At 44.1% G+C, this 20,712-nt stretch overlaps 1 protein-coding gene across 1 annotated transcript; it reads left to right on the top strand.

The window, feature by feature from the left end:
- The first annotated feature begins 977 nt into the window (after positions 1-977).
- On the top strand, positions 978-9,489 carry METTL7A (methyltransferase like 7A). Its single transcript, XM_011964365.1, has 3 exons — positions 978-1,055; positions 2,007-2,506; positions 6,920-9,489. The coding sequence occupies exons 2-3, from the start codon at positions 2,009-2,011 to the stop codon at positions 7,154-7,156; spliced, it is 735 nt and encodes a 244-aa protein (XP_011819755.1). The 5' UTR covers positions 978-1,055; positions 2,007-2,008; the 3' UTR covers positions 7,157-9,489.
- The last annotated feature ends 11,223 nt before the right edge of the window (positions 9,490-20,712 follow it).

Raw genomic sequence — 20,712 nt, 5'->3', positions numbered from 1 at the left:
CTAAGAAAAAAAAAAAAAAAAACAGAAAACAGGCCACAGACAGAAAATGGGCCACTGACTGCCTCAGGATTAGGAATGCAGAAGGGAGGCTCACAATGGAGCAAGAGGAATCTTTTAGAGGTGATGGATATGTTAATATGTTCATTTATCTTGGCTGAAGTGATGGGTTCATGGGTATATAGATATTCCAAAACTTATCAAACTGGACACATTAAATATGTAAAGTTTGTTATATATCAATTCCACCTCAAAAAAGCTGTTAAAGATGGAATAGATACAATATTTATAAAATACATGCAGGTTATAACAAATCATGAAGCAACAGAACACTCCCTGTATCCACCACCCAGTTTTTTAAAGTAAATATTACTACTTAAAAAATTTTTTTTCTGTGTTCCCTAACCACGCTAAAGCTCAGGCTTTTTCTTTTCTTCTTCTTCTTTTTTTTTTGAGATAGGGTCTCACTATGTTGCCCAGGCAGGATTTGAATTCCTGGGCTCAAGGTATGCTTCTGTCTTAGCTCCTCAGTAGCTGATACCATGGGCACCCACCACTGTGCCCAGATTCAGGCTTTCTTGTAAAAAGCAGATGGATGCTTGAAACAATTTTCTGAATGCCTTTGGCTCCCAAATGTGAATATTCTGGAGAATATTTTTATCCAAATCAGCGGAGTAATCGAGTAGTTAGGCACATTTTGAAGACGGAGGCTTGTCCTTTAAAAGAAGGGCAGTCCACAAACTGACTTCCTTCAGCCAAAAAATTGTTTTAAAAGGGGGAGTACAGGCCAAAACAGTGATTTTAAAATATCAACAAAAAGAGTCAAACTCTGTAAAATATTTAAAGAGATTTATTCTGAGCCAAATATGAGTGACCATGTCCTATGACACAGCCCTCGGGAAATCCTGAGCACATGTGCCCAAGGTGGTGGGGGGCAGCTTGGTTTTATACATTTTAGGGAGACATGAGACTTCAATCAAACACATTTAAGAAATACATTGGTTCGGTCCAGAAAGGCAGGACAACTCGACGCAAGGCGGGGAGCTTCCAGGTTACAGGTAGGTTTTAAATTTTTCTGGTTGACAATTGGTTGAGTTTATCTAAAGACCTGGGATCAACAGAAAAGAAATGTCTGTGTTGCAATAAGAGTTGTGGAGACTGAAGTTTTATTATGCAGATGAAGCCTCCAAGTAGCAGGCCAGAGAGAAGAGACTGTAAGTGTACTTAAGGTCTGCATTGATGTTAACGCTGGAGAGGTATAATGAGGCATATCTGGCCCCCACTTCCCATCATGGCCTGAACCAGTCTCTCAGGTTACATTTTAAGAGCGCCCTGGCCAAGGAGAAAGTCCATTCAGATGGTTAGGGGGCCCTAGAACATTATTTTTGGTTTACAAAAATAATCCTGTTGTTGAGTTATGAACACTGAGAGCCTCTGCTCAGAAGGTAAAAGGGAGAATTCTTGCTGACTGTGGCCGGGCACGCATGTCCTTTCACTTCCCTTTTTAGAAAAAAACCGGGTTTGGGCGGGGAAAGTAAGGGGGTTGTGTTATGATAAACGGCTTGGCAGCAGTCTTCTGGTGTCGTTTGACCAGGCTCCACCCACGAATTCTGTTTTCTTTTAGAGGTGACTGGAGAGCCCGGCGGGGTGTAAGTACACTGTGCTTATAAAACTCTAGCAGGAAGCTAGCAGTCGTCTCCAAACCCAGAGAAGGGGAAACAGGAACCGATTAGGAATAAAGGATTATAATCAACTTTCCTTCTGAGGAAACGCTGGGAACCTTCTCATTTTGCCTCATGAAAACTAAGCTGAATCGACTGCTGCCAAACATCTATTAATTAGGCAAAATAGGCCTCTTGCCCGTGCTTTGACTTCCCAGCACAGCCCGTTCTTTTCCTCCTCTGCAGCTGATTGGCTCTGGAGTGTGGCCAGAAGCTTCTCTCCCGCAATTAGAGGAGTCGGGTCTCTAACTGTTGATCTGTTTGGTTTTTTTTTTCCCTCCTTCTGAGCAATGGAGCTTACCATCTTTATCCTGAGACTGGCCATCTACATCCTGGCATTTCCCATATACCTGCTGAATTTTCTGGGCTTGTGGAGCCGGATATGCAAAAAATGCTTCCCCTACTTCTTGGCGAGGTTCACTGTGATGTACAACGAACAGATGGCAAGCAAGAAGCGGGAGCTCTTCGGCAACCTGCAGGAGTTTGCGGGCCCCTCCGGGAAGCTCTCCCTGCTGGAGGTGGGCTGTGGCACGGGAGCCAACTTCAGGTTCTACCCACCTGGGTGCAGGGTGACCTGTATTGACCCCAATCCCAACTTTGAGAAGTTTTTGATCAAGAGCATTGCAGAGAACCGACACCTGCAGTTTGAGCGCTTTGTGATAGCTGCCGGGGAGAACATGCACCAGGTGGCCGATGGCTCTGTGGACGTGGTGGTCTGCACCCTGGTGCTGTGCTCTGTGAAGAACCAGGAGCAGATTCTCCGCGAGGTGTGCAGAGTGCTGAGACCGGTGAGTGAAAGGGTGTGAAGAGGACTGGTTAGTAGCAGCCATTACCACAAAGGGCAGGCCTGTCGATTTTAGGTGGCAGAAACAATTTTAACATAAAAAGTAAACTACTAGAAAAGACTGTAGAATTTTTAGAAATCCTAGAGTGAGAGAGAAGCTATAAAGAGAAAGATTGATAAATCTGAATATAAAAACTTAAAACTGCTATAAAGAAAAAAACTCCTGGCCGGGCACGGAGGCTCATGTCTGTATCCCAGCATTTTGGGAGGCTGAGGCAGGCGGATCGCTTGAGGTCAGGAGTTTGAGACCAGACCGGCCAACACAGTGAAACCCCATCACTACTAAAAATACAAAAATTAGTCAGGCATGGTAGCAGGCGCCTGTAAGCAGGAGAATCGCTTGAACCTGGTGGGGCAAAGGTTGCAGTGAGCCGAGATTGCACCACTGCACTCCAGCCTAGGCAAGAGTGAGACTCCGTCTCAAAAAAAAAAAAAAGGAAAAGAAAAAAACTCCCAAAAACAGTTAAAGTACAAAACAAGCTTGGAAAAAATATTTGCAAGGGATGATAGACAAAGGGTTAACTTCCCTCATGTTAGAAGATATTACGTGTCAATAAGATCAATATTTTTTCAATAAGAAAAACAAAAGGGAAAATGGCAAATAACAGGAATAGAAATATAAACCAATTACAGGACAAAAAGTGCTCAAACTTAAAGAGTTAATTAAAGGAAGATATTAATTTTACCTATTATACCGTTAGGGACTTCTTTTAAGGTCAGTATAGTGTTGGGGTGGGTTTGGGGGACTGGACACCACCATACATATTAGAAGAGGTACCTTCTTTGGATGATATCTAATATCAAAATTTAAAGCACACATACTCTTTTATCCACATGCAAAAACTTATCCCACATGCAAAAACTTGTCCATACACAAGAATAGTGAGTAGCATTTGTAATAGCACAAACTGGAAATAACTGAAATGTCTATCAATAGAATGCTATGTAAGTGAGTTGTCATATTGTATAAAGGAACACTGTGCATCTGTCAGAACAAGAAGAGTTATCTGTGCTGATACTTAAAAATCCCCAAGAGATAATGTTTTAATGAAAACAAAAAGCAATCAAGCCACAGAATGTTAGGTAGAGCATAGGCCCGCTGCGTGCCCATTTTGTGAGGGGGAGAGAGGATATACATGTATGTGTATATGTTAATGGGAATGACAGACAAGTAACTATTAACATTGGTTACGTTTTGGGAATGGGATTGGATTCAGGGAAAGAATTACTTTTCATTTTAAACCTTTCCATAAAGTCTATAATTCTTTATACCTGTATGTAGTTTTCACATATTACCCTTATTATTTTTAGCTAGTTTAAAATCGTTTTATATTCTGAACAAAGCTGAAGATATGGATATCTTAACATTTGAATTTACTATTCTGGGGGAAAGGCATGTTTTGTAATCCCAGTTTTTATTTTTTGTTGAGACAGGGTTTCCCTCTGTTGCCCAGGCTGGAGTGCAGTGGCACGATCGTGGCTTACTGCAGCCTTGACCTGCTGGGCTCAAGCAATCCTTCCGTCTCAGCCTCCCCACCCTCCCAGTAGCTGGGACTACAGGCATGTGACACCACACCCAGCTAGTTTTTGTATTTTTGTAGAGATGAGGTTTTGCCATGTTGCCCAGGCTGGTCTCAAACTCCTGGGCTCAAGTGGTCTGCCCACTTTGGCCTCCCAAAATGGTGGGATTACAGGTGCGAGCCACCATGCCCAACCCTCAGTTTTATTTTCTAATAAAGGAAGTTTCTCAGGAATAAAGAACTTGGAGACAGGGTTTAGAGACAATCATACGATCCTGTCTTTGGCTCAATATCAGAGTAGTAAATAAAAAAGGACTGATTCTTATACCCAGATGCTGGGTTCTTATATCCTAAGACTGGACACCAACTGGCACATTAGTAGATGTTTTGCTTACAGTATTACTAATCTCCCAACACTGCTGCAAGGCAGGTAATTGTTATCTCAGTTTTACAGTGCCAAAAATCAATTGACCTCTTAAAGGTATCACATTCATGAGAGTCTTCCTTAGCTCTTGCCAAGCACCCACTCTCTGCTGGATATAACAAGAGAACTTGATTACATTTTCATTTAACCCTCTCAACAGTCCTCTAAAGTAGGTATCTTCATGTTAGGACAAAGTAACAGACTCAGAGAGATTAAGAAATTTGCCCAAAGTTACACAGCTAGTAAATTTGGCTCTCTTTAATGCAAATGCAGATATTCCTTTTTTTTTTTTCTTTTGAGACAAAGTCTTGCTCTGTCACCTAGGCTGGTGTACAGTGGCACGATCTTGGCTAACTGCAGCATCCACCTCCCAGGTTCAAGTGACTCTCCCTGCCTCAGCCTCCTGAGTAGCTGGGATTACAGGCACACACCACCACACCTGGCTAACTTTTGTATCTGTAGTAGAGTTGGGATTTCACCATGTTGGCCAGGCTGGTCTCCAACTTCTGGCCTCAAGTGATCCACCCACCTTGGCCTCCCCAAAGTGCTGGGATTACAGGTGTGAGCCACCGTGCCCGGCCAAATGCAAATGCAGATATTCTTACCACTGTACCACAGTGCTTGTTACTGGGGTTTTCATCTTTCTGATTTCAACATTTCTATCACTTTTGCTGGCTCTTGTTCCTCTACCTATCTCCTACCATTGGGGTTCCTTTCTTGGTGATGCAGGATTTTTGCTTCTTAGCTCAGCTAGGTCCGGGTTCTTGTCTCACAACCAGGAAGAAATAAGCACGTGAACATGGAAGAGTGAGTGGAGTAGAATTTATCAAGCAAAACAGAAAGCTCTCAGTAAAAAGAGGAGTCCTGAAAGCAGGTTGCTAGTTGCGCCCTTTGCAACTGAATACAAGGGCTTTTATGTAAAAGCTGATGGAGCTGGGTTCCCTGTTTGTAAAGGCGTGAATTACTGGTGGCTCCACCCCCATTCCCCCAGCGTGCATGTGGGCCCTTAGTCCACTGCAGGCATGTTTAGGCAAGCCCCTGTGCAAGTTCCGTTATCTGCACAAAACATCTCGTGTAAGCATTTGTGGCACTGGTCAGAAGTTCTCCTGGGACCCTTCCCTACTGTCTGCCTAAAGGAAGCTGGCTAACTCCTTTCATTGGTTCATTTCACTTACATACACTCCCCAGCAATCTCATATACCTCCAAAATTCTCAAATACCACATATACACAGATGATTTCCAAATCTAAACATCTATCCCAGGTCTCTCTTCTGACCCCAAACTTGCATATCCAGCTGTCTACTCAGCAGTCTCCTGGATAGCTCAGAGGCACCTCTTAACATGTGTAAACCAGAGGGCAACACTGACCTCCCCAAACCTGCCTCTCCTCCTTTATGCTGCCCTATCCTATGAAATTGTTTTTTAAAAATCAGGGCCGGGCACAATGGCTCACGCCTGTAATCACAACACTTTGGGAGGCCTAGGCAGGAGGATCACTTGAGCTCAGGAGTTTGAGACCAGCCTGGGCAATGCGGCGAAACTCTGTCTCTAAAAACAAAACAAAACAAACAAAACAAAAAAACAAATTAGCTGGGTGTGGTGGTGCGTACCTGTCGTCCCATCTACTTGGGAGGCTGAGGCAGGAGGATTGCTTGAACCCAGGAGGTGGAGGTTGCAGTGAGCTGAGATTGTGCCACTGCATTCCATCCTGGTTGACAGAGCCAGGCCCTGTCTCAAGAAATAATAAACAAATCAGGAAATTCCAATTTTTCTATTCCCAACATAGGTCTTACACTTACCCATATAATTTGGGGGAACTCCATCACTAAACTGAATTCTGTCTGTAAACTCTGCCTGAGGGGCCAAGACTAGGATAGCTGGTGGAGGCCAAGAAGAGTGGGGCAGTTACCACGATTTTTTGAGGTGACTGTCTGGTCCTTTTCTCCCTACTCCCCTCAGAGGTAGATAGGTAGAAAACTTCTGGAGATGGCCCCACCCATAACATGTAATAACATCTATTGTGCCTGTGCTTGACCAGCATTTATAGGACTCCTCAATGAAAGCAGCAGTTGCTAATTCCTACAAGCAGTAATTTACATTTAGCATCCACTGACTGAATAAAATACCTAATGACCAAATGTTATCTTGAATTCAGTAATGATTTTAGATGAATCAGAATTTTCATTAATCATATAATGTGCATATTTGTGGAAATGGCACAAAAATTAAAAACACGGTTATTCAGTCTCAAGAGTGAGCTTAGTGTGGAGTGACTCTCCTGCTCAGAACTCGACGGTTCTCTCACAGGTTTGCAAGTCAGTGCCAGAGAACAGTTTTCAAAAAATAAATTAAAAAAGCAGAAATGAAAAAATCTTTGAATTTTTTTTTTTTCTTTCTTTCTTTCCTTCTCAGGGAGGGGCTTTTTATTTCATGGAGCATGTGGCAGCTGAGCGTTCGACTTGGAATTCCTTCTGGCAACAAGTCCTGGATCCTGTCTGGCCCCTTCTGTTCGACGGGTGCAGCCTGACCAGAGAGAGCTGGAAGACCCTGGAGCGGGCCGGCTTCTCTAAACTGAAGCTGCAGCACATCCAGGCCCCATTGTCCTGGGAGATAGTGCGCCCTCATATCTATGGATATGCTGTGAAATAGTGTGAGCTGGCAGTTAAGAGCTGAATGGCTCAAAGAATTTAAAGCTTCAGTTTTACATTTAAAATGCTAAGTGGGAGAAGAGAAACTGGTTTTTTGTTTTTTTTTTTTTTTTGGCGGGGAGACAGTTTTGCTCTTGTTGCCCAGGCTGGAGTGCAATGGCGTGATCTCTGCTCACTGCAACTTCTGCCTCTGGGTTTAAGCGATTCTCCTGCCTCAGCTCCCTAGTAGCTGGGATTACAGGCACCCACCACCATGCCCAGCTAATTTGTATTTTTAGTACAGACAGGGTTTCACTATATTGGCCAGGCTGGTCTTGAACTCCTGATCTCAGGCGATCCACCCGCCTCAACCTTCCAAAGTGTAGGGATGACAGGCGTGAGCCACCGCACCCGGCTCAAGGTTTTTTTTGTTTTGTTTTGTTTTGTTTTTGAGACGGAGTTTTCGCTCTTGTTGCCCAGGCTGGAGCGCAATGCTGCAATCTCAGCTCACCACAACCTCCACCTCCCGGGTTCAAGCGATTCTCCTGCCTCAGCCTCCCAAGTAGCTGGGATTACAGGCATGCGTCACCACACCGGCTAATTTTGTATTTTTAGTAGAGACGGGGTTTCCCCATGTTAGTCAGTCTGGTCTTGAACTCCTGACCTCAGGTGATCTGCCTGCCTCAGCCTCCCAAAGTGCTGTGATTACAGACGTAAACTACCGCGCCCAGCCCGAAACCTTTTTTAGGTAAAGTTGAATTCCGTCCTTAAAAGTTTCTGTTATATCCTATTTAGCCATTTTCTATTGTCTCCCAAAAAATTCACATCAAAAAAACGGCTTTGAACTCCCCCTTCAAAGGAAACAGTCGACTTTCATAATTAGCATCTACCATTCTCCCCAAATCTTGTTTTATTCATTGGCTTGAAATTTTTTCCAATTGCTTTTTTTTCTTTTTTTTTTTTTAAGGTTAAGAGCAGAGATTTACTAGGCAAAAGAAAGAGAATAGCTCTCTGCTGCCGAGAGGGGTCCTGGAGAAATGGGTTACCCCGGTTGTCTTATTTAAATAGTTACCCATCAGATTTTAATTTCATCTTCTCTTTGAGAGCTTGGTGATAAGCAGTACTTACATCACTCAAAAGAAGACTTTGAAAAGGGAGTGGTGAAAAGGTCTCAATCATTTATTGATTGAATTAAGAAATACTAGCTAATTAAAAGTCCGAGTCTAAACAGCACAGATTTTTTCTTTTTGCTTTTAAATTGTGTTTTAAAAATAGAGACAGGGGCTGGGCATGGTGGCTCATGCCTGTAATCCTAGCACTTTGGGAGGCCGAGGCGGGCAGATCACGAGGTCAGGAGTTCAAGACCAGCCTGGCCAACATGGCGAAACCCCTTCTCTATTAAAAGTACAAAAATTAGCCAGCGTGGTGGTGGGTGCTTGTAATCCCAGGTACTTGGAAAGCTGAGGCAGGAGAATCTCTTGAACCCGGAAGGCAGATGTTGCAGTGAACCGAGATCATGCCATTGTACTCTAGCCTGGGTGACAAGAGCAAGACTCTGTCTAAAAAAAAAAAAAAAAAAGAAGTAGAAACAGGGTCTCACTGTGTTGCCTAGGCTGGTCTTGAACTCCTGGGCTCAAGTGATTCTCCCACCTTGACCTCCCAAATTGCTGGGATTACAGGCTTGAGACACTGCACCTGGCCAAAATAGCTCAAGTTTCTGAAAAACAAATCTGAACCTATTTGTTATTCTTAGCGTCACTAGTCTGGCTTTCAGAATTGACATACAAGGTTGCCACACCTAGTTCTGCCCAGTTTTATGTCTTTTATTCCAGTATTCCACCAAAGTTTGTTTTCCTGCATTCCAGTTCTAAAGTCTTAAGATTGTACTTGATACTTTAGTATATCCATAAAACTATTTGAGGTGGTTAAGGTTCTTGGGTTCATTTCCTTATTACATTTTCCTTAATACTTTGCCGAATATTGTAGATTGTAGGCAATGAAAAAGCCCAGTATAATTAGGAAAACCTTGAATAATTAGGTGTCCTAGGTAAGAGTCCCTAAACATCAAGCAATCTGTGAGTCTGTAAAGAAATAAACAAATATTTTTTGGATTATTCTTACCTAATTCCACCTGTTTGAAGATGATTTCTTTGTTCTTTGCAACTATGGAAGCTGTGAAAATCATCACAAGTGCCTCTGAAAGCAAGTGTTAGGTTGGTTAGAGGGTTTAATATTTTCTGCAATGGTTTGTATGAATTTTAATGAATGTAGTATATTTTCTGAGATGATTTTGTAAAAGTACTATTTTCAATATCAAATCAACCAATAAATTCACATTTGTGTTAGACACAGAAATATAGTTTTTATCGTTGCTGGCTTTGGTTTTCTTAATGTCTCTGGGAGGCTTTTCCTTCATTGTGGAAATTGTAGCTATTTAAACATGTAAATTTTTCTTTCTACAGTCAGGTAACTATAAACACAGCTAATAGATTTTACACAAAGCAGTCCTACAAGTATCAGAATGGGTTTTGAGAAGTTCAAGTCCATCATGTGATGTTTGGCTACTTTAAAAAAGCAAAAAAGTTCAAGTCCAAAGATCCCATTTGTTAAATCCACAGAGCGGAAAGAAAGGAAGCTTACTATTTTAAATGTCTCTTGAACATGAAGAGTTGCTGATGCAGTGAGGTTGAATGCACACCTAATGCTTCCTAAGCTCTGGAACATGAATCTCCTTCCTCTGTTATCTCCCCAGAATAGGAACCTCCTTAATCCACCCATCTCACTATTGGTCAGTCTAGTGATTGAGAAATAGGAAAAGCCACAGGTTGAAATGGTGAAATGTCATTACGTTGAAAGATAATACCAAAGTACAAAGTCCTAGGCATAGTCTTATCAATTCCCTCTTGTCTAAGTGGCGTGGCAAACATTATCGTCACTTTTCAGAGAAAACTGAGGTGTAGAGAAATAAATAAATGAAGTTTTTTACAGTCATTCCACAAGTTACTGAGCAAGTCTTAGAAGCCCCGACTCCCCACACCACGAAATCTCCTTTGATCATCATCGCTGCCCTCACACCTTCTCACCACTTTCCTCCTCGAGCCCAGAGAACACACATTTATAATCATTTTAGAGCCTGAGGAGACGACTTCAGCCTGTGCAAAAGAGAGAAAGAAAAAAAAGGCAAAACACATCCAGTGTCTTTTAGGTCCTATACTGGTTAGGAATCCTTTGATTCCAACTGACAGAATCCCAACCCATATAGGCTTAAGCAGAAAAAGAACTCTACCAATTCAAATTAGTGAAAATCATATGGGCAGAAAGCCTCAGGCACAGCATGAACAGGGCTCGGAAAACGTTACCAGGAACCAGACGATCTCTAGGGTCATGTCTGTCCTCCCCTCTGCTCTGTTAGGTAGTAAGTTGGTAGAAATGGCTCTGACCTTCGTGCTTCCAGGGCACAAGGCCAGTTAGAAAGAGCAAGCCTACTTTTTGTGGCCATACCAGACCAATCTGATTTAACCTTTATGTAACAAAGTTGTGAGTTGTTTTTCAGTTGCCAATGGACCCTCAGGTCGTGTGCCCTGAGCACGCCCAGATGAACCAAGCCTTCAACCACAGGGGGAACCTAAGCTAAGTGCTCAGTCCAAGAATGGGGACTGAATTAAGACCGATCAGACGAGCTGTGGTATCACCCCATGGCAGGATCCACTCAGATCATGCCTCCCCGCATCACCTCATTGCAAGATCCAGTCAGATCATGCCTCATTACCCTATACTTATAAAACCTGATGAAGCCCTCAGCTCTGGGAGATACTGCTTTGGGAATAATCCCTGGCGTTCTCCTTACTTGTTGCAAGTAATAAAATCCCTTTGCTAAATGCTCTTTGGTTGTGGTCATTGGGTTGAATTTGGAATGGATGCTAGGAAGGCACATAACAAATATCCATTATAAACCCATTGCTGGATTTCACTGAATTTGGATCAGACCCTGTCTGTCTTCCTATGGGAGATCATATAGTACAATGCTTAGAACTCTGGATTTTCACTGGGATGACTGCTTGCAACAAAGAAAGTAAAAGACAAAATGAAACACTGGCTTTGGCATCAAAGTGACGTTGTCAAGTCCTGATTGTGTCATTGGTTGACTCTGTGACCTTGAGCAAGTTATCTGTTTTTTCATCTGTAAATGGGGGTATCTACCTAAAAGGTTATGCTGAGGAGTAAATGAAGCAATGCACTTGGCACTTAATATAGGTTGACTTCACTCAACAGATATTTATTGAGTGTCTACTGTGTGCTCTGCTCTTAGTGCCCGGCTTAGAGCCCTGAATAACTAGACATATCCCTGCCTGCATGGAGCATACAATGATGACAAATGTTTTCCATAGATGAGGAAGCAGCTCAGGGTGCCCAGAGAATGTAATCTGACCTACCCAGGGGGAGAAGTTCTGAGGCTTTCTTGAGGAAGTAACATCTGAGCTGAATTCCAAAGAATGAAAAAAGAATGTTTCAGCCAACTAGAACAGCTCATGCCACAGCCAAGCGAAAGGAGGAAACACACTATATCCAAGGAACTGAAAGAAAGCAGGCAGGGCTGGGCACCAGAGCCTCAAGGGCAGATTCTAGGATGGTTACTATTTCCATCAGTTTCTTCCTAAATCTTGTTAAGACCCTAGGACAATGAGCCAAATGCTTATTTTAATGCCTGACCAAGAAAAAAAAAAAAAAAAGATATATTAGAATGTCTTATATTTATATTCTGAAACATTTTTTGTTCCCAAGTGTTCTAATATTTAAAATTGTTTCATCTGAATTTCTACATATTTCAAACTTGAATAGAAAGTAAAGCAAACATTGGCCAGGTGCGGTGGCTCACCCCTGTAATCCCAGCACTTTGGGAGGCCGAGACAGGTGGATCAGGAGGTCAGGAGATCGAGACCATCCTGGCTAACACGGTGAAACCCCCGTCTCTACAAAAAATATGAAAAAAAAATTAGCCAGGCGTGGTGGCGGGCGCCTGTAGTCCCAGCTACACGGGAAGCTGAGGCAGGAGAATGGCGTGAACTCAGGGGGCAGAGCTTGCAGTGAGCAGAGATGGCGCCACTGTACTCCAGCCTGGGTGACAGAGCAAGACTCTGTCTCAAAAAAAAAAAAAAAGAAAGAAAGTAAAGCAAACATTGCATAATAGTTCCTTTTGTACTCTTGATTGTACCATCAGCCTTCTCCTTTGGTCTTGCTTTAGAAAACACAGAACTTAACATAACTGAAATTCTTGTTTATCTGTTAAAGTAATTAAGAGTCTGATGAATCACAGCAAACCAGTATCAACGAAAGCAAAAAAGCAAACTGTTCAGTATCACTTTAACTCTCTCCATATTTAAAACCAGAAGCATTAGGCTACATTAAAAACTAAGAATTCCCTGTTGAACTATGGAGCCACTGGTTAATCCCAGTGCCAGAGAAACGGAGCAGAGGTCACGTGAACCAAGGGGAAGGAAATAAGGAACCAGGCAATGTGCAAGGTATTGTTTTGTTTCAGAAACTATCTTGGGAACCTGCAGATAACTATATGGAAACATATATATGAACTAGGAAAATTGCCATTCAGAATTTACCTTTGTTTTGTTTTTTGAGACAGGGTCTCCCTCTGTGGGCCAGAGTGTAATGAGGTGGTGTGATCATGGTTCACTGCAGCTTTAACCTCCCAGGCCCAAGTGATCCTCCTGCCTCAGCCTCCTAAGTAGCTGGGACCACAAGCATGCACCACCACACCCGGTTAATTTTTTAATTTTTAGTAGAGATAGGGTCTCACCGTGTTGCCCAGGCTGGTTTCAAACACCTAGGCTTAAGTGATCCTCCCTCCTCAGCCTCCCAAAGTTCTGGGATTACAGGCATTAGCCACCACATCCAGCCCCAGAATTTATCATTCTTAAAAGTAAAAAGCTTGATAGTCTTACTTGAGGCTACATGTTTCTCAATCTTTAAAAATGTATCTGACACTGCCTGGCACGGTGGCTCGTGCCTATAATCCCTGCACTTTGGGAGGCTGAGGCTGGCAGATCACCTGAGGTCAGGAGTTCAAGACCAGCCTGGCCAACATGTTGAAACCTCGTCTCTACTAAAAGTACAAAAAGTTAGCTGGGCATGGTGGTGGGCACCTGTAATCTCAGCTACTCGGGAGGCTGAGGCAAGAGAATCGCTTGAACCTGGGAGGTGGAGGTTGCGGTAAGCCTAGATCACACCATTGCACTCCAGCCTGGGCAACAAGAGCAAAACTCTGTCTCAAAAAAAAATGTATCTGACACTGATGTCAATCTTCTCTTTGGAATAATCCTTTTATTCCATGTCCCAAATATCTAATAATTTCCATTTCTTAAGTATCTTCTTTATGCAAGGCACTATTTATTTATAGAGGTAGGATCTTGCTATATTGCCCAGGCTAGTCTCAAACTCCTGGGCTCAAGCAATTCTCCTGTCTCAGCCTCTCAAAGTGCTGTGATTACAGGCGTGAGCTATAACACCCAGCTGGCACTAACTTTTTAAACAATTATTTCACATAGTACTTACAACTCTACAAGACAGGGATAATTATCCCCATCTGACAAATGAGAAAACAGATTTTCAGAGGTTATATTTCTTGTCCAAGGCCACGCAGTGAGTGGCCACACCAGTGTTCCCGTGCAGCTTGCCCGACTCAGAAGCCCAGGCCTCCCTACTACACTGTATTGCTTCCCAAGATCGTCTTCTGAGTCCAAGACCTCCATATTTGTTTCTTCCCTCCTCCACCATTTCACTGTGATGGTCTCCTGAGATTCATCTGTTCTGTATTATTCTATGTTCAATCCCTTGACCCTTTCTTCCACTCTTAGGTCATGAAAAACCACCTGTGTGAAGATTCCTAAACCTCATACTTTTGCCAATCCTTTGATATTTAGAATTTAACGCAGCAAAACCAGAATACACTGTCTCCTTCCCTAAATAAACAACACTTTCTAACTTCTCTACTACCTATGATTATTTCTGTATTATTTAAGGATCAGATAAAGTGATGCCCCTTCTACAAAGCATTCTCTGGCTATTTCAAGAAACTTCCTCTTTGAGAAATCTCTTTATCACTAACACCCAGGGGTGTGATTTCACATCACCAATCTCTTCTTTGTTTCTTCTACATGTCAGACACATCGCTTATTATACAGCAGGTGCCCAAAAAGTATTTACTGATTAAATCATCGTTAAGTACTGCCTATTCTTCTGACAAGGATTTTTTTGGTGCTGCTTTGCTAGTCGGAGACCTCCATGGCTAGTGATGCCCCTGCCCAGGGCCTTACTCTGCCCTGGGCTTGCTGCAGGAGATACCTGACCCCCTCAGCCCAGCAGGGCTGCACTTGGCTTGTGTTCCGGCCCAGGTCCTGCAACTTTCTGTGGGATCTGTACTCAGCCCACAGCTGGGCCAGGCATGCCATGACCTGCCTCCAGCTTGGGCACTGGCATCTGCACGAGGGGAATGTGGTGACATCAGAAAAACTTGGAGGCACCATTGACCCTGAAGCCTCGAACTGGTGTTACAGCATGTCACAGCCCTGGCTTGGGGAGCCCTTAGGTCTGGACTCCCAGAAGGGCCACAGCTTTTCTCTTCTTCTCATCACCTGCAACATGGCGAGCAGGAAGGGTGGCAGAAGGGTGGTGTGTGTTCAGTCCATTTGTGTTATAGCTCTTTCAGTCCCACCATTCGGTGGGTCCCAAGTTCTTGTCCTGCGTCCAGGAAGAATGAGGTACATGGACAGCTGGGGGGTGGAGAAGGCAGAAGGGAGCGTCCCTGAGCCACAGAACAGCTCTCAGGAGACCCGAAGTGGGTAGCTCCTTTCCACAGGCAGACATCCCACCAAGTGTGCAGCCCTCAGCACAGAGGAGACCCAGAGTAGGTAGCTGCTATCTGCAGGCAGGTTGTCTCACTGAGTGTGGGAGTCTGGCTGAGTCTGGGGTTTTCATGTGCTCAGAATGGAGGAAGTGCATGCTGATGGGTCCATGGGCAGCCATGCATGGGCCTGGTAAAAGCATTATCTGATTGGCCAAACGGTCATCAATGAAGTTCTCACTCTGAGTTGCAGATTCTACCTGGAACTGGCAGCCTGGCTCCCAGCCTTCTGGCTGTCCCTGGCTTGAAGATGTGATTTCACTGGGTACCCACCCCTTCCAGCCTAGGAAACTGATCTGCCTCCCTCCGCCATCAATATGCCCTCCACAACGCTCAGGCTGTCTGTGCCAAGGGATGCCTGCAGGACCCTTCCAAGCTTCCTTCAGCACCCCCATCCCGCCCCAAACTCCTCAGTGTCCAAAGTCTGGAAGGGGCCCAGGTGGCAGAGGGCTGGCAGGAGGCTGGCATGTCAGTGCCGCCCTGAGTGCATGCACCCCCTGCTGGGTTGTGACAGTGCTGGGGCTCGGCTACAACTTTGTTCCACACCAGAGCGAGTACTGGGAGTGGGTAGAGGCCAGGGAGCAGGCACTTCCAAGCCTGTGGGGGCAGGGGGCTTCCCAGACCTCCAAGAGAACAGGGATGCCCAGGTCCAGAGCTGTGGCTGGCCGGCTGCAGCTGTTCCCAGAAGCGCAGGGCTCCTGCCCCACCAATTCAGCAGGGCACAGGGCTCTTGCCTGTTCCCAGCCCCTGTGGGCTTTGCAGAGTGTGCAGCCCTGGCCATGCCTCCCCTACTGTAGCTGGCATCCTTGTAGCAGCCACTCCAGATGGCCCGCTACAACCATCACTTCTATATACCTCTCATTTGTCCCTTCCACTCCATTTCCACAGCTATCACCATCACCTTAGTTTGAGAACTAGTGCCTGGATAACTATTTGTATAAGTTGACCAGGGATGGCTGGAATGACAAACCAGTTGTGTGAGAACTTGCCAGTTATTGCCTAGTTACTCAAAGGATATGACAGGAAAGTAGGGAAGACACTAAGTCTAGATAAAATAGTAGAAAAACACTCCTTTTGCAACTGACTCAGTCTTCCTTGCCCTTCTTTGTCCAATTCACCCCACTAACATAGCATGGCAGAAAGAGAAGCTTAGCAAGCAATTTTTCTGGGGTACAAAGAAGTGGCTTCCTGGATAAGCACCAATATCTGATCTAAAGCATAGTGTCTAATGCCTAACAATGCTACACATTGGTCTCCACACCTCCACACCTTCACTCCTCCTGTCTTCCTACTCACTATTTCCAGAATAAGGACAATCTTTCTTCAGTAACAGTTTATTTTTATTTATTTATTTTGAGACAGAGTCTCACTCTGTCACCCAGGGTGGAGTGCAGTGGTGCGATCTTGGCTCACTGCAACCTCCGCCTCCCAAGTTGAAGCAAATCTCCTGCCTCAGCCTCTTGGGTATCTGGGATTACAGGCACCTGCCACCACACCCAGCTAATTTTTGTTTTTGGTAAAGATGGGGTTTTGCCACATTGGCCAGGCTGGTCTCCAAAACCTGACCTCAAGTGATCCGCCCACCTCAGCCTCCCAAAGTGCTGGGATTAGAGGCATGAACCACTATGCCTGGCCTTAAATAACAGTTTAATTTGGCTATTCCCACAACTCAAAATTATGAAAGTACCTACTAATGATAAAATCCAATTTAAGCTGCTCATCTCTGTATTTAGGGCTATCAGAGCTGTCTCGACACTTTTGCCAGCTTTGTGGTACAGTGGAAAACCATGGGGTTTGAAGTCAGAACATTTGAATCCAGATCTCATCATTGCATCTCACTAATATCATTATTCACTTAGTAAAAGAGGACACCACCTCCTACATCTCCCAGGATTCGTATGAGGATGAAATGAGATAAACACAAAAGGTGCTTTGTAAACCACAAAACTGCCAGTGTTGAGCACTGGAACTTCTCCACACGGTCTCTCACTCTGGTCAAGGCCTGCTTCCTTAAGCATTTGTAAGAGGAGCAGAATATTTATTTTTCTATCAGAAAAGATATTTTACTTCTATAAATGTAGCCTTGAAATTCCAATCATCTGGATTTTTTTTTTTTTTTTTTTTTGGGTTAGTCAAGTGAAGCAGTGGGAGTGGAGAAGGAACAAAAATCTGTAAGTGGCTGTGATTAGTTCACTGTAAACACTACTGCACTCAAACCAACCCATCTGGATTATTATACATTATAATGTTTTCTGAAGATCTGGTATATTTTAAAGACTTCTGTCATAAAAAAAATAGTTGGCAAAATTCTATTTTTGCACCTAACAAAAAGTTCAGCCCCCTCATGAGAAGCACTTGCTTCAATTGCTACAAATAAGTTCCAGACAGACTGCTTGTGGATATAAACATGGTTTTCTAAATCTCTCTAATCTTGGCTCCCATCTTATCTGTCAAGCCAAACAGGTAGTATTAGAACCATAAAAGAAGCACCATCTGATTCATTCTATCTTGCCTATCAGGTTATGGGAACAGATTACTAAATCTAATCCCAGAGGAAGAGCTTCTTTGATCTTATTGTCCACTGAAGTTTAGAAATAAATCTAAAATCCTTACTGAAAAAACAAAGGCTTGGCCAGGTTTAATGGCTCACATCTGAAATCCCAGCAGTATGGGACGCCAAGGTGAGAAGATCACACGAGCCCATTAAGACCCAACTGAGCAACACCGTGAGACCTCATCTCTACAAAAAAATTGTTTTCAAAAATTAGCTGGGTCTAGCGGAACATGTCTGTAGTCTCGCTACTCAGGAGGCTGAGGTGGGAGGTTTGCTTGAGCCCAGGAGGTCGAGGCTGCAGTGAGCTGTGATTACGCCACTGCACTCCAGCCTGGGGGGCAAAGTGAGACCCCATCTCAAAAAAAAGAAAAAAAGAAAAAAGAAAAAGGCTACAATATTAAAATAAACAGATGTACATCTATATCTATAAATATAAATGATGTTGTTTACCAAGTAGCTTGCCAATGCATACAATCCCATCTGCCCCAATTTTTCTTTTCTTCCCTTTTTTTTTTTTTTTTTTGGAGATGGAGTCTAACTCTGTCACCCAAGCTGGAGTGCAGTGGTATGATCACAGCTCACTGCAGCCTCAACCTCCCAGGCTCAAGTGATCCTCCCACCTCAGCCTCCCAAGTAGCTGGGACCACAAGTAGCTGTGCCACCATGCCTGGCTAATTTATTTATATTTATTTACAAAAAACGGAGATGAGGTCTCACTGTATTGCCCCGACTGGCCTTGAACTCCTGGCCCTCAAGCAATCCTCCCGTTTCAGCTTCCCAAAGTGCTGAGCCACCATGCACAGCTGAATTTTTTCATTTTTTGTAGAGATGGGGTCTCCTTATGTTACCCAGGCTGGTCTCAAACTCCTGGGCTCAAGTGATTCCCCCGCCTCGATCTCCCAAAGTGCTGAGATTATAACCATGAGCCACTGCACTTAGCCTGCCCCAACTTTTTAAATGGGAGGAAACAGTGGAGAAAGTGAACTATTAATACATTGTTAACCTGTCAGTCCACATTTTTGCCATTGTGTTTTATTTTTTTCCTTTCATATTCTGGGCTCCTGAGTAAAATTCTATAAACATTGACTTTATGTTCACACAACATTTGGACGGCAGGTATGCCTAAAAATGTGAGAATTAGGTAAAAATGGTGCGTTCTAATGCCAATTCTTAACTCTTATGCAGGGAGGGGCGGTGTGGTCATCGACAACCTTGAGAATCTGATGAAAGGTGTAGGTCCTCCTCTCCCTAGAAAAATGCTCCTACAAATGAACAAACCATTTCAGGAGGAAACAGATAAAACAAACGCTTGTCGAAGCATCTTGTTATCACTTCCAAAGCACCACATACGAAATTTTAAACTCAAAAGTCCCATTCTCTAAACCTAGTCTCCTAGCCTTTTACACCTCCCACTAAACCCGATCATCAACTTAGAGACTTCCAGTGCCTCCACTCTACCTGGTCTATCTCTGGCTATCAACTCGCACTGATTCCCTTCTCCCACCAGGCTGAACTACAGAGCAAATCAATTCATTATCACTCTCCTATTCATGCTCCCTTGTTTTTCTTTTTTGAGACATAGTCTCACTCTGTCACTCAGACTGGAGAGCAGTGGTGCAATCTCGGTTCACTGCAACTACCACCCTCCAGGCTCAAGTGATCCTCCCACCTCAGCCTCCTGGAACCACAGATGCGTGCCACCACGCCAGGCTAATTTGTTTGTATTTTTGGTAGAGATGGGTTTCGCCATGTTGCCCAGGCTGGTCTGGAACTCCTGAGCTCAAGCAATCCGCCCACCTCAGCCTCCCAAAGTCCTGGGATTACAGGCGTGAACCACGCCCGGCCCATGCTCCCTTGTTCTATTGTCATACAAATCAGCCAGTTTCTGAGCGAGCGGGGCCTTTTACCCCAAATCTGCTTCTTGTTCTATATTTTTTAACTCAGTGAGTGGCAAAACCATTTTTGTTACTGGAACTCAAACCGGAAACCAGGACACCATCCTAGCTCTCTCCCTCTCACTTACTGCCCACCAGTCAGATGTGGTCTCTTCCTTTCTTCCTCCATTGCTTCTGCACACATCGCTCTTTACTTGGCTTAACTGGCCTCCAGTCTGACCTCTTCCAATCTATTTTTTATGCTGCTATCAGAACCTAAATAAAAAATCACTTCCTGCTTGAAATCCTTTCATGGCTTCTCATAGCTTTCAGATTAATTTTCAAAGTATTTAATTTAAAATGCAAGGCTCGGCTGGGTGTAGTGGCTCATGCCTGTAATCCCAGCACCTTGGGAAGCCAAGGCAGGAGGATTGCTTGAGTTCGGGAGTTAGAGGCCAGCCTGGGCAACATGGTGAGACCTCATCTCTACCAATAAAAAATTAGCTGGGCATGGTGGTGCACACCTGTGGTCCCAGCTACTCAGGAGGCTGAGGTGGGTGGATCAATTGAGCCCAGAAAGCTGAGGCTGCAGTGAGCCCTGATGGTGCTACAGCACTCCATCCTAGACAGAGCCAAATGCAATTCCTTCCTTTTTTTTTTTTTTTTTTTTTGAGGTGGAGTTTCACTCTTGTTGCCCAGGCTGGAGTGCAATGGCATGATCTTGGCTCACTGCAACCTCCACCTCCCAGGTTCAAGTGATTCTCCTGCCTCAGCCTCCCAAGTAGCTGGGATTACAGGCACCCACCAGCACACCCAGCTAATTTTTGTATTTTTAGTAGAGACGGGGTTTCACCATGTTGGCCAGGCTGGTCTCAAACTCCTGACCTCAGGTGATCGCCCACCTTGCCTCCCAAAGTGCTGGGATTACAGACGTGAGCCACCACGCCCGATCAAGATGCAGTTTCAAATACAAAATCAAATAAAATGCAAGTATCTTGTGATCTGGCCCTGTTGGTCCTCAAGCTCTATTCTCCACACGCCTCCCTCATGCCTGGTTCTATACATAATACCATTTGTGCTGTTTGCCTCTGTGCATTTCCACAACAGTTATGCCCTCTGCCTGGAGTACCCATACCCTCCCTTCAACTGAAATTTACTAGTTCTCAAAAACATCCATAGTCTTCTCCAAAAATGCCTTTCTTAATTCTGCAGTTTATTAAGTGCTCTAGATATAC

The sequence above is a fragment of the Mandrillus leucophaeus genome, unplaced genomic scaffold (genome assembly GCF_000951045.1).
Source record: "Mandrillus leucophaeus isolate KB7577 unplaced genomic scaffold, Mleu.le_1.0 Scaffold118, whole genome shotgun sequence".
In the NCBI taxonomy this organism is placed as follows: Eukaryota; Metazoa; Chordata; class Mammalia; order Primates; family Cercopithecidae; genus Mandrillus; species Mandrillus leucophaeus.
The sequence above is the reverse complement of the archived record's forward strand: the minus strand, read 5'-3'. Positions and strand labels throughout refer to the sequence as shown.